This window comes from Leucoraja erinacea, chromosome 3, assembly GCF_028641065.1.
Source record: "Leucoraja erinacea ecotype New England chromosome 3, Leri_hhj_1, whole genome shotgun sequence".
NCBI classification, from domain to species: domain Eukaryota; kingdom Metazoa; phylum Chordata; class Chondrichthyes; order Rajiformes; family Rajidae; genus Leucoraja; species Leucoraja erinaceus.
In genome coordinates, this window is record NC_073379.1 from 70,310,166 (window position 1) to 70,325,292 (window position 15,127).

At 42.7% G+C, this 15,127-nt stretch overlaps 1 protein-coding gene across 1 annotated transcript in view; it reads left to right on the top strand.

Annotated features, from left to right (window-relative positions):
* Positions 1-4,932: 4,932 nt before the first annotated feature.
* Positions 4,933-15,127, top strand: part of shc3 (SHC (Src homology 2 domain containing) transforming protein 3) — a 141,156-nt gene continuing 130,961 nt past the window's right edge. Inside the window, exon 1 of the mRNA XM_055632882.1 lies at positions 4,933-6,597. Coding sequence (XP_055488857.1) covers positions 6,052-6,597 — 546 coding nt within the window. The 5' untranslated portion in view covers positions 4,933-6,051. The remainder of the gene's footprint in view (positions 6,598-15,127) is intronic.

Sequence of the window (15,127 nt, forward strand, 5' to 3'; positions counted from 1 at the left end):
TGTGCACTTGCTCTCGCTGCAGCTTTAATTATTTACCTTAAGAAGTAATTTATACTGTAACAGGAATTTCTGATGGTCCTGATTAACCCATTTTGCTAAAAAATTACCAATGCAGCATGCAGGCCAATTGATTATGAATAACAGTACATAGAATTTATGAATTCTATATAGAACTCTCTCACTGCCCCCCACTCTGTGATTCCCCCTTCCCTCCAACTACGACCACATCCTAACCCAGACCCGGTACCACAGCCACGTTTGCTTTCTAGGGACTTGCCTGCGCCCCCATCTTGTACCTCATGGTTTCCAGCTCCAGTTCCTTAAGCTCCCAGTTCAGACCCAACCCGGACTATAGATACTGACTGGCGATCTGCCGCCATACACGGCAATTCTCCTTCCGTGCTCTGCAATCTACTCTGGCTGCGATGCGCCGGCACCAGCAGGACCTCTCTTTGACTCTCCCGAAACTTTGGGCCTCACTCACCCAGACCTGCAACGGACCCCAACTCTACTTCATCCTACGGCAGATCCACGCCTTCAATAAACGATTCCTGGCTCACCTGGACTCCACCAAGGACCTTAAACACGCCCGCCTCCAGGCCGCTCCTGCCACCGACACTCCGCGACTCGACCGCCTGCAGGCCCCGGGCCCCTACACTGGCCCGCGCCGCCCGCCCGAACACCACCAGCCCGAGTCCCGCAACACCATTTTGGCCACGAGGAGCAGGTACCAGCACTCACCGCCTCCCGGAACGACCTCAGGCCCGGACCACCGAGGACACCACCGTCGCCGACCTCCACGTCGATGCTGCTGCCGACCTTCACCTGCCCACCGAGGGCGCTGATCCTCGCTGCCTCACCGGTAACTCTGACTATCGCCCCCTCACCGATTACGCTGACCCTCGCTACCTCCCCGATTCCTCCGACTATCGCCACCATAACATGACCGCCGAACCTCGCCGCCTCAACGAGGCCTACTCACTTCGCCACCTCACCGGGATCGCCGAACCTCGCCTCCTCACCGCACCGTCAAACATCGCCGTCTCACCGGGACCGTCCAACCGCGCCGCCTCACCGTGCCCTCCGAACCTCTCCGCCTCACCTGGATCGCCGAACCTCACCGCCTTACTGGCCTTACTGACTGGGCTGGGTCCTAGTGCTAGTCCCCTTAACCCAGGGCACCTCAGTGGTTGTTCCACTGGGTCTTCCCCCTCAAACCATGTGACCCCAGCTCTTCCACACCCACACTATAGTTCTCCTACCCCCTTCCTCCCTGACCACCCACCACCACCCCCCCTCACTAGACATCGCCTCGACCTCAGTCCACTCACCTGCCTTCCTCTGGCCCCAACCCCCATCCTTGCCGTGTGTTCACCATCCCCTCTGACCTCCCCCTCTCTGATACCGAACGGTCTGTCCTCAGCAGAGGCCTCACCTTTGTTCCCCTCCATCCTCACCTCAATGAGTTCCGCGCCCAACATGATGTGGAGCTCTTCTTCCGTCGCCTCCGCCTCAAAGCGTTCTTCCATTGGAAGGAGTCCTTGCCCCCCAGTGATGACCCCTTCTCCCGTCTCCAACGGACCCCCTCCTCTTGGACTCCCCTCATGGCCATCTACCGGCTTTAGACCTTTTTATTTTAAACTGCCGGAGGGACATCAACCGCCTCAACTTCTCCACTCCCCTGTCTCACTCTAACCTCTCCCCCCCTGAACGTACAGCCCTCCACTCACTCTGCAACAACCCAGACTGGGTCATCAAACCTGCCGACAAGGGAGGTGCCGTGGTAGTCTGGCATGCTGATCTCGACAAGGCTGAGGCCATGCGCCAACTCTCAGACACCTCCTCCTATCCTTGGACCTCCTTATCCTTGGATCATGACCCCACAGCCGGGCACCAGGCCACTATCTCTAGCACCATAACTGACTTTGTCAACTCCTGCTCCCTGCCCACCCAAGCCTCCAACCTCATCGTTCCCCAGCCCCGCATGGCCCGATTTTACCTTCTCCCCAAAATCCACAAATCTGACTGTCCTGGCAGACCCATTGTTTCTGCCTGTTCATGTCCTACCGAACCTATTTCCACATACCTCGACTCCATCCTATCCCCCCCTGGTTAAATCCATCCTTACCTATGTTGACAACACCTCACACGCTCTTCGTCTACTCCATGACTTCCGTTTTCTAGGCCCCCATTCCCTCATCTTCACCATGGATGTCCAGTCACTCTACACCTCCATCCCCCACCAGGAGGGTCTTAAAGCCCTCCGTTTCTTCCTTGACCATAGAACCAACCAATCCCGTCTACTGATACTCTCCTCCGCCTGGTGGAGCTGGCCCTTACGTTTAATAACTTTTCGCTTGACTGCTCCCATTTCCTCCAAATACAAGGCGTAGCTATGGGCACACGCATGGGCCCCAGCTATGCCTGCCTCTTTGTAGGGTACGTCAAACAATCCTTGTTCGAGGCGTACCATGGCCCTATCCCCGAACTCTACCTCCGCTACATCGACGACTGCATTGGTGCTACCTCCTGCACCCACACACAACTCACTGACTTCATCCATTTCCCCACAAACTTCCATCCGACACTCAAATACACCTGGACCATTTCCGACATTTCCCTACCATTTCTTGACCTCACTATCTCCATCGCAGGTGATAGACTGCTGACCGACATCCACTATAAACCCACTGACTCCCATGGCTATCTGGACTACACTTCTTCCCACCCTGCTTCCTGTAAGGACTCCATCCCCTACTCCCAATTCCTCAGTCTACGCCGCATGTGCACCCAGGATGAGGTGTTTCACACCAGGGCATCGGAGATGTCCTCATTCTTCAGGGAACGGGGGATCCCCTTTTCTACTGTAGACGAGGCTCTCACCAGGGTCTCCTCTATACCCCGTGACTCTGCTCTCACTCCCTATCCCCCCATTCGTAACAAGGGCAGAGTCCCGCTTGTCTTCACCTTCCACCCTACCACACATACCATACCAGAAATAATCCTCCGACATTTTCGCGCCACTGCCAACGTGATCCCACCACTCGCCACATATTCCCATCTGCTCCCCTGTCTGCTTTCCGCAAAGACCGCTCCCTCCGTAACTCCCTGGTCAATTCGTCCCTTCCCACCCGAACCACCCCCTCTCCTGGCACTTTCCCTTGCAACCACAGGAAATGCTACACTTGTCGCTTTACCTCCCCCCTTGACTCCATTCAAGGACCCAAGCAGTCTTTCAAGGTGCGGCAGAGGTTCACCTGCACCTCCTCCAACCTCATCTACTGCATCTGCTGCTCTAGATGTCAGCTGCTCTACATCAGTGAGACCAAGCGTAGGCTTGGCGATCGCTTTGTCCAACACCTCCGCTCGGTTCGCAATAACCAACCTGATCTCCCGGTAGCTCAGCACTTCAACTCCCCCTCCCATTCCAAATCCGACCTTTCTGTCCTGGGTCTCCTCCATGGCCAGAGTGAGGACCACCGTAAATTGGAGGAGCAGCACCTCATATTTCACTTGGGCAGTTTGCACCCCAGCGGTATGAACATTGACTTCTCTAATTTCAGGTAGTCCCTACTTTCTCCTCCCCTTCACAGCTCTCCCTCAGCCCACTGTCTACACCTCTTCCTATCTTCTTCCCGCCCCCCCCCCCCCCCCCCACCCTCATATCACTGAAGAAGGGTCTCGACCTGAAACGATGCCTATTTCCTTCGCTCCATAGATGCTACCTCACCCGCTGAGTTTCTCCAGCATTTTTGTCTACCATAGAATTTATGAATGTATCAACAGGGATAATGCAAAAATAGAACACGTCAACTATTTTCTCCTTGATCTGAACAAAATGGAATTTAGAATTACAATGTCTCTAGCCACAGTGCATTTATTTTCCAATAAAAGATTGATTTGGTAACAAATGTTTCATTGTATCTCATTAACCTGAAAATTCAGACAAGCTTTCAATTGGACGTTATAAATATAAATAAAAAAATCACAGAGCTTAAATTCTTTACCTTTTCTTTGATCATGAATAGCACGCAGCAAGTAGTATTATTTTCAAATAATTTAAAACAGTGGCTCTTTAAATGGTTCAGCTTGCTGAATAAATTATTTTGCATATTTACCACGATATTCAGTATACCCCCATGCACTTGAATATTAATCTGATATGATAAATACACAATATTTTGTTTGCCATTTTTATGTGGTGTCAAAAAATTCTACTTCGAGCTTTCTTTTACATAATAAACAAATTCATGTTATTCTTGATTTAATTACTATAGATGCCATATGGAGGTAAAAATCTATTGTCTGGGCGTGACTTTACAGAGCAGACATATAATCAAAAATATTTTTTTCCTTAGTCTGATATCTGCAACAGTCTGATATTTTCAATAAAATAATTAACATTCAAAGCACAGAAAAATTGAACAGAATGGTATGTATCCACTTTGCCGATGTGAATGGACCAGTTGGATGCATCTTCTTGGGGGTCAGATAAAAATATATGTGAAGGAGACAGCTATAATTAAATTAGCATCTCAATTCTGCCTCAATCATTTTTAAATGTGCATTTTGAGTGGTTAAATTTCAAGCAGATGCCACTGAATTGAAGTAATTCGTTTATTTTGTATATATGAAAGAAACACACCTGTTAGGAAAATGGAAGAATCCACTATTCAGAAATCCTATCCTGAATGAGTCATCCAAGTTCTTTTTCATTGGATAAAGCCATTAGCACCCAAGGGATTGTTTGGCAGATGCAGCAAGACCTTATTTCATTCACAGAATTATTGGTATGCGCCCTTACCATTTCATTCAAATAAATATAAATGATTTGAAACATCACTTTCCCACTGGATAAAAAAAATCTTATTTTTTGTACATGCTGGAATGAGATGGTATTGTATTAAAACCTAATTCTTTTCTAACCAGAATGCATGGGAGCTGTGTTAAAATATTGAGAAATTAATGCAGCAGAAATTATGAATGAGATTTGCATTATGCCTCTTAATAATGGTGTTTCTCTGCAGTGAAGGAGGAACTTATCACTAAAATGGTGGGTAAAAATGAAAAGCACTATTTAATACTGCCTTATAGATCTGGAAAACAGTTCAATTCATTTTAATGGAATAAACCACTATTGAAAAAATGCTGAAGCTGCTGTTGCTCTGTCTTAGTTGTACAGTATTCTGAGAATTTTATTTTGTAAAAACGTTGCTAAATGAGGAAAGTGTGAAAATGCGCAGTAGTATATTTTATTTTGCCTTTCGATACTCGATTTTAAAATTGAAATGAATGTAATGGAATTATATAAATTAGAGCAGATGTATTTGATTTCATGGTTTTTATTACACTCGTCTGTATTATTGCAGAAAGTTAAAGCTGTATTTCTCAGTTCCTTTTCTGTTCAAACCCAGGATTGTGACTTTGTATGAATAAGATTAGATGGTTTTCTGTCGTTTGATGTGTTGTTTAATCCACATAGACGTATGCAGGGATTTTTGTAAAGTTATATAACAGCTGTATTCAGAAAGGGAAGGTTGTATAGCTTGATGAGTTCGAGCACAATAACATATATAAGAAGGAATAATTTTGTTGAAGGTGAAATTCCTGGTGATTAGAGCAGTTTGCTTTCGGATAAAGAAAAATTCCACGGCTTTGGATGAAAATGCCTTTCTTTCAAAATGGGAATGGGAAATTTGAAAATTGATTGGTTCTAGTGTGCTGTAAGTGGGTGGATGGTTTTGCAACAGGAAGTGATTTGCAGTGTTCAGTGAGCCTTTTGTTGAAAAGGGTCTTCTCATTTGTGTGAGTCATGCTTTTGCTGCGAGCAGCTTGGCAGCTCCAAGCAGGACGGTGATCTCTGTCTTAGCAAAGTACTACTGTACCAGGCCCTTACCTGTGCACTTTGGAGATGCATTTCCGTGGGTATTTATTTGCCTGGGTTTAGCAGGTTGCTGTTGGCACTATGAGAGGTCTGGCATAGTGGAACAAATGCATTCTAAGTTTGCATCAGATCTGGATATACGTGTACAGAAAACCATATAGAAGGGCATGCTTCACCGTACAAAGTATAATCGTTTCAGGAATGATTCAGTGACATCATTCGATGATCTTATACACAACTTATCAATGAACGCCAAGGGCTCGACTGTTACGACGACAGCAACAACATCTGCTGCATCTTCATACCAAGAACCACCAGAGGTGCTCCACAAGGACCAGGAAAATGGGCCTACGACCCTCTGCAACTTCATGCAAAAGATGTCCCATTTGAAATTTGCCAGCACGGGCAGCCTGTTGGGCATCAAAAATCTGTCTTCTGCAATGAAAGACCTTGCCTCTTCGAAGCAGCAAGGCTGTTCAAGCACTCCTAGCTCGGTTTCAGCAGCAGTAGACACATGTAACCCTGTCTCCTCCACTCCGTATTCTCAGCAGGACGTGAACAAGATGGGCACGGACAAGAGGACCAAGGTAGAAGATATTCACTTGGGTGGAGAGGATTGGAATCATAGTGGAGGCTTTGTTAATAAACCCTCACGAGGGTGGCTGCACTCGAATGAGAAAATCCTGGGACCTGGTGTGACATATGTTGTAAAGGTTGGTTATTTTTTATCTTATAGTCTTGTCTCAAACTTGAAACAATAACATTTACAAAGCAGGTCATTAACTCATCCCTTCACCACATAGGCTTTAGTCTCAACCGACAGGAAAATTAAATTATACATCATGTTTGTGCAACTTCAAAACCTTGAATGTTTAATAAATTGCTTTATGTTCTTCCTACTTGTGTATATATATATATATATATATATATATTATATGTATATACATATATATATATATATCAAAGATTACAATGAGAATGAAGATTATGTACTTTGCTTTCCCATGTCATATTCTTGAAATAATATCTAACCGTGGCTGTTGGAAATTATCTTTTGAAACTGTGTAGAATTTGTGAAGTCTTTCTAAGATTTATCTTGTCAACCTTGAGCATTAATTTACTTTAGTATAGCTCAGATGCTATTCACGGAGCTGCTTCTGATTTTAAATTTAGATACCAAAAGCTGAAGCCTGCAACACAGGTCTGTTTGATAATGCTATAGTATAAATGTAAAACTTTATCTTGGGCATAACTACATTAATTATTTGTCCATCATAAAGAAATAAATATTAATAACAAAACACCAAAATGTGAAACAATGATTCTTGTTCAGTGCTAGACTATAAATTCTTGTGAAAGGGTTACTGCCAGTATAATTGTGTGTTCGAGGGATTATTGCAGATGCTAAATATTTATCTCACATCGGAATCCTGGTACGGTGAAGGGCACAACAATAAAATATATTTATAACATGAGAGAATATAACAGAAATGGTTGTACAAGTACTTGCTGTCAGAATGCACTTGAACTTGAGGTAAATGGGTTTATATTATACACTTGAAGTAACCTTTCATACAAGGTAACCCCGTTTTTGTGAATAGTCATATTATGGAGGTACATGAAAATTACTATAGAATGAAATTTCTAAATATTATTTAGAGTGATATAAATTATATTTAAAGGAAACTACAGGGATGAATACCTTGCTGTTATCTGTACCTGATCCAGAAAATAAGTGTGCAGCTAAAAACTATGTACTTTAGGACTGACCATTGACCATACAAAATAATTACAGATTTTAGATACTCATACTAATAATTATTATATAAGCTGAATTGAGCAGATGGGGATATTAGTTTTCATGGAGCTTTATATGAAGGTCCTGACTCATTCTTTTGCTGCCAAATTATTTAAGAAAAATAAATCATTTTGATAAAAGGTTTTCATCCCCAATGGTCAAGAGCCTTGCAAACTCAGTGTGCCAAGAGATTATTTTCTTTAATGAAGATTAATGTTTGAAATTACCCTATTCCCCTCAATAATATATTAAGGAAATTCTCCTTCCATTAACTGTTGGTGATCTGGATTATTTTTATGCTGCTGTTCAAAATGGTGGTTTTAAAATCAAATAACGCTGAAAGACGTATTTTTACGCAATTAAATTCCTCAGAGTAGAATGTCCAGTTAAATTAAAAGAAATAAAACTACAACTTGATTTATTTAAGCTACATCTGCACTTAGAACCATATATTCTGAATTTTGATGTCTATAATGTCTAAACTATCTGAAGAAATATTATACTGAGAATCACGCTGTGGCTAACTACATTTCATGAAGCCAGTGCAAAGGATGTAAGAACAATAGTGTGGAATAATCTAAGAATTATGTTATTGCAAACTAAATACCTATCCAGCAGACTTTGTGATAAACCCTTTCCATGTTGGAGTGCTCTTGTTAGGACAACTTTCTCTTAAATTATTTTAGTTAAATTTGAACCATGAAAAGTAGTTAGTGACAGAAGTGTCATTCCTTTTATCATTAAAAATCATCTTTCAATTTACTGTTTGTGTGAAGGAAGCAGTGAATAACATGTACATATAATGCATGCACTGTGTTGAAACATTACTGCTATTCTTAATGGCTTTGTATCGAACAAATCCGTACCTTGCTTGCAGCATTTTTTAATTAGTGCCTCATGTTCAGTCATCACTTCATGCACCAATGAAATAAACAACCTTTATTGATACAAGTACAAATCATCCCAGCTTTATACTGAGCTCTGTATTTTTAGAGGTAATGGGGTTTCTATGATGATAAATTTGAAAAAAACAGTCCAAGGTATTTTATTATTGAAAAAGAAGAAATGAAAAGAAAATATTTAAATATTTTGGGTTTTGTTAGTATTATTAATATTTTGTTTCAAAATTTGGCTTTATCCACTAGCTTGGCACCATGGATTAGTTCAAGTCAGGGCATAAGTGCGAATGATTGGAAATTATTATATGGTGCTCACTTCCATTTATAACTCCTCAGAAGATGAAACCATCCATGCCATCCAGGATAAAAACCTGAACAATATTCAAGCTACAGCTGATAAGGAGCAAGTAACATTCATGCTGCACAATTAACAGGCAATGACCGTTTCCAAAAAAAATACTAATGTGCTTCCTTTAATGCTCAGTGGCATTGGCCCGTGTCAATCACCCACTATCAGCACCCTGGAAATTTGTTACTGACCAGAAACTTAACAGGGCATGTTATAAATACTGTGGCTACATGAGAAGGTCAAAGGCTATGCAATTAGCTGTGATCTTCTCATCTCTTCATTCCCTAACTTCTTTCTGTCACTTATGAAAGACTAGTCATGATGGAGTACTTTCCATTTACCTGAGGGCAGCTATCACAACACTCAAAAGCTTGAAACTATTCAGGACAAAGCAGTCCATTGACTAGTATCATATACACTTTTCTCAAAATTCACTCTGCACACCTTAAGCAGCACTTTAGGGCGGCACAGTTGCACAGCCATAGAACTGCTGCCTTACTACACCAGAAACCTGGGTTCAACCCCGACTATGGGTGCTTTCTCTGTGACCGTGTGGGTATTCTCTGGGTGCTCCGGTTTCCTCCTACATCCCAAAGACCTGCAGGTTTGTAGATTAATTGGCTTCATAAATTGCCCCTAGTGTGTAGAATGCGAAACTGGGATAACGGGTGATCATTGGTTGGCACGGACTCAGTGGGCCAAAAAGCCTATTTCCACGCTGTATCTCTAAACTAAACTAAAGCATGCAAGGTCTGTAGTGTGTACCATCCACAAAATATATAGCAATTTGCCAATTTTTCTTGGGTCAAAGCTGTAACATTTATTAAATAGAATCGCAAAGACCAAAAGCTCACCTCTAGTTTCACTATAAGAAACACTATACTTTAATTGTCACTGGATTAACATTATAGAACTACTTCACCAATAACAGTGTTGAAAGTACCATTACGCTTAGGATGTAGAAGTCTAAAATCAGGTTATTAATAGCTTTTCAAAGGTAATAAATGTTGGTCTTCCCAGCAGCATCCATATTCTGTGAATGACAAAAAAAGCCAATGAAGCCTGATTTCACATTTATATTGTAGAAAGGAACTGCAGATGCTGGTTTAAATCAAAGATAGACACAAATGCCAGAGTAACTCAGCAGAACAAGCAGCATCTCTGGATGGAAGTAATGGGTGACGTTTGGGTCGAGACCCTTCTTCAGACAGTTTATATGACATTCATATTAATTGTCTACCAATCTCATAGACACTTGAATGTTATTAAAAACCATCTCAAAGGCACAGGGGAAAAAATTGTAGACAAATAACAAAGAAAGCAGAACTAATGTCCAATTCTACTGTGCCGTGCCTGTCTGACTGAATTAAAATTTAAAAAGCTCCTAGGTTGCTGCAGAAACCTGTGCCATTTTGTTTATCCTTTGCATGAATATGGACCTTGGAGGGAAAATCATGATTTAAGGTGATAGTGAAAGTGATTAGGGAGTTCCTGGAGAGATAAAACAGCAAGCTGTTCCTTAGTGTGGATATTGTGTTCGGAAATGAAACTTGCAGGTGTTTACCTTTCCATATTTCTACGGACCTTATCTTTTAGATGGTAGATGTTGCAGGTTTAAGAAGTGTTAAGGGCCTGGCCCACTTTCACGACCTAATTCACGACCTCTGCCGAGTTTGCCCTTGACTCATACTCGCAGCATGGTTGTAGGTAGTTCATAGCAGGCCGTGATGCTAGTCATAGGTACTCGTGGCATCAAGTAGGTCGGGGCGTTTTTCTAACATGATGAAAAATGTCCACGAGTAAAAAAGGTTGTGAATTAGGTCGTGAAAGTGGAACGGGCCCTTTACACACACAACTTGGATGTAAATGTAGATGGGTTGGTGAGTAATTTTACAAACAAAACCAGCATTGGTGGAGTTAGGCACAGAATTGGCAGATGGGGTTTAATCCAAGCAAGTATGAGGGTTGAGCTGTGAGAATTTGAATATAAGGGGAAAGTAAACAGTTGATGGCAAGACCCTTAACATCATTGATGTACAGGAGGCTCTTGAATTTCCGAGTCCATGGCTCACTAAAGTGGCAACACAAAGGTATAATGATAAAGAAGATGTATGGTCTGCTTGCTTTCATCGGTTGAGGCTTTTTATTTTAAAGTGTCACAAAATCATGTTGCAGCTTTATAGAACTTAGGTTAGGCTGCTTTTGGAGTATTGTCTACAGTTCTGGTCGCCCCATTACAGGAAGGATGGGGATGCTTTGGAGTGGGTGCAGTAAAGGTTTACCAGAATGCTGCCTGGGTTAGAATTAGCTATAAGGCGAGGTTGGAGAAATTTGTAGTAGAACATTGGAGGTTGACGATATTGAGGATATAAATTTCTGACTGGTAGATATGGTAGAGAGTCAGAACCTTTATCCCATGGTGGAAATGTCAAAGACTAGAGGGCATAGCTTTAAGAGGAAAAATTTAATGGAGATGTGCGGGGCATGCTTTTTACACAGAGTGATAGGTGCCTATTATCCACTGCTAGTGGATATGATGATAGTGGCATTTAAGCGGCTTTTGGAAAGGCACATAGATGTGCAAGGAATGGAAAGCTAGTGATCACATGCAGGCAGAGGAGATTAGTTTAACGGCATTATGTTCAGCATAAAATCACGGGCCAAACGACCGGTTCCTATGCTGCACAGCTCTGTTTGTAGGTAGTACATACGGCAGCAACCATGGTTCACTGGTGGTGGAGAGAATAAATGAACAAGATAGTGGACAAGCTATCAGCAAGCTGGTTGAGACACAAGAGACTGCAGATGCTGGAATCTGGAGCAATAAACGTTCTGCTGCAGGAATTTGTGGATCCAGCAGCATCTGTGGGTGGAAAGCAATGCTCGATATTTCAGGTTTAAAACCTGCATTAGGTTCTGCATTGAGGACTTCACTGCTGTTCTTTGGAGCAGGAATTTTTTTAAACATTACATAAACAAAACTGTCACAATGATGAGGCCTTCCGATCTGTTGTTTCTAAAATGTCCTCGTCCTTCCAGAAAAATGGCTTTCCCTCTATCATAGTGAATGGAACTCTCGACTGCATTCCCTCTGTTTTCCACATGTTTGCTATGAACCACTTTCTTTCCAGATAGAACTGAAATAGAATTTTCTCGGTCCTCATTTTTCACTCTCCAGCCTCCACATTCAATTAGTCTGCACAATTTCTGCAAGCTCCCACATAATTCCCTCTTCTCTCTTTTCTGCATCTTGCAGGTACTGCTCACTTCATGATGCCATGATCAACTCTCCCGTCCCCATTCACCACTCCTCCCCCGTGGCACCTTGTCATGCAACCAGAGGAGATGCAAGACCTACCTATTCATTTATTCACTTCCTACCATTCACAGCAACCATTCCAGGCAATTTATTTGCACTTCTCTCAATCTACTGTACTGCATTCGGTGTTCTTAAAGTGGTCACTTCTACACTGGAAAAATCAAATACAGAGTGGGTGATGGCACTTATGCTTAGTCTACTGGGATGAGCCTCCTGATGCATGCCACATTAATTCTCATCTTACTACTGTTCTGATCTGCATGTCTGTGGCCTCTTCCAATGCCGCCATGGGGCCCAAAGTAAATTAGGACAACATTTTATCTTCTGCCTGGGCACGCTTTGGAATGAACATTGTATTTTCCAACGTAAAGTAAACCTCCCACTCATTGTTTCCCATTATCATGCTTATGTTCCTTTCTTACATTGTTTCTTTTAAATGTTTCACTAGCGTTCAATACTCATGTTCCTTATCACCTGACATGCTTTAACCTATCTCCACCTAGTTTTTTTGTCTTACATCTTTCTCCTCCCAGCTCTGCTTTGAAAACTGTTAACCCTTCACTCTTCCCTAGTCATAGGGTCAATAGCACGGAAATAGGTCCTTCGGCCCAACTTGCCCATGCCGACCAAGATGTCACATCTACACTTGTCACACCTGCCTGCGTTTGGCCTATAACCCTCTAAACATTTCTATTCATATACTTTTCTGGATGACCTTTAAATGTTGTTGTAATACCTGCATCAACTTCTTCCTTTGACAGCTAATTCCATATACCCATCACTCTGTGTGAAAAGAATTGCACCTCGGGTTCCTATTAAATCTTTCCCCTCTCACCCTAAATCTATGTCCTCTGTTTCTTGATTCCCCTGCTCTGGGTAAAAGACTGCATTCATCTTATCTATTTTCCTCATGACCTTTTACACCTCTATAAGATCACCTGTTAGCCTTGTGCTCTCCAAGTAATAAAGTCCTAGTCTGCCCAAGCTCTCCATACAACTCAGGCCTTCAAGTCTTGGCAAGATCCTCGTAAATCCTCCCTGCAATCTTTCCAGCTTAACGACATCCTATAGAAGGTGACCAAAACAGAAAATAATGTTCCAAGTGCGGCCTCACCAATGTCTTATACATTGACTGGAACTCCTGAAGATTGGCTGAAAAATAATTGGTTTCTCTTTCCACAGATGCTGCTTCACTGGCTGTGTTCTAGCATTTGCTGTTTTTGGTAAAGAAAATATTGTTCAGAGGTTCCAAAAAATTTTTTTTTACACTTCTCATTTAAGGGATTTGTGGTTTATTTTTGTGTTCCCCTTCATTGTCTGCTTTAAGTATAAATATTGAATACAATTATTTTTTTACAATTGTTCTTACGTCCAATATGATGACATGCTTTGAGAGAATGATTACAATGCATATCAACACTTGCCTTAGTGAGGACCTGGACCCACTACAATTCACCTACTGCAACAACAGATCAATGGAATGCAATTTTGCTGGCTCTTCACTCTGCCCTGGAACATTTGGACAATAAGAACACCTACATCAGGCTTCTGTGCATTAACCACAATATGGCAATCAACACTTATCATCCCCTCCAAACTTCTCATCAACCTCGGGGAACTAGATACCTGCTCCTCTTGCTGCAATTGAATCCGAAGCACATCATCCGAGGACCTACACACCATTGAGGATAAATGGGGATACTGTGGATAGGGTGAGCTGTTTTAAATACCTGGGAGTCCACATCTCTGAGGATATGACATGGACATCACACACTGCAGCACTCATGAGTAAGGCAAGGCAGCGCCTTTACCACCTCAGGCAATTGAGGAAATTCAGAGTGTCTCCGAGGATCCTCCAGTGCTTCTACTCAGCGGCTGTGGAAAGCATCTTGTCCGGAAATATTACAATTAGGCTTGGGAATTGCTCTGCCCAGGACAAAAAGGCTCTGCAGAGAGTGGTGCGTTCGGCCGAACGCACTATGGAAACTTCACTCGCCCCTCTGCATGAACTATACATCAGGAGGTGCAACTCCAGAGGCAATAAGATCATGGGAGACCCCTTCCACCCCTGCAACAGACTGTTCCAGCTGCTACAGTCAGGCAAATGCCTCCGTTGCCATGCTGTTAGAACGGAGAGGTTGAGAAGGAGTTTCTTCCCAGAGGCCATTAGGACTGTAAACTCCTATCTCACCAGGGACTAACTTTTACTGTACCATTCTACTGTTTTTTTTTAAATTGCTGGATTTTTTTTTCTTCTGCCCTTTTTCCTTCCGCCCACAATATTTGATATGTAAAAGAATATGTGATTCTGTTCCATTCTGTTTGTAGTTTGTTTGTTTGTTTGTTTTTTGCACAAAGTCCGCGAGCATTGCCACTTTTCATTTCACTGCACATCTTGTATGTGTATGTGACGAATAAACTTGACTTGGCGACGAATCCTTGACTTCCTCATCAGCAGACCGCAATCATTTTGAATTGACAATAACTCTTTCTCCTCAATCACAGGAGCGCCACGGCTGTGTATCCAGTGTCCTGCACCTTTCTCTCTTTAACTGTGTGGTCAGGCATTGTTCCAACGCCATGTTTAAATTCACTGATGATAATGCTGTTCATGGGTAATGATTAGTCAGAGTACAGATGGGAGATTGATAATCTGATTAAATGGTGGCAGAACGAGAATCTTGCTCTTAATGTTAGTAAGAAAAAGGGGCTGAATGTTGACATCTGGAAAACCGAGGATCTGTGAACCTGTCTTCATCAACAGGATGGCAGTGGAACGAGTCAACAACTTCATGCTCCTGGGTGTGCATATCTCTGAAGATCAGTCTTGGGCTCTGCATGTTGATGCAGTTACAAAGAAAGCTCATCAATGCCTCTA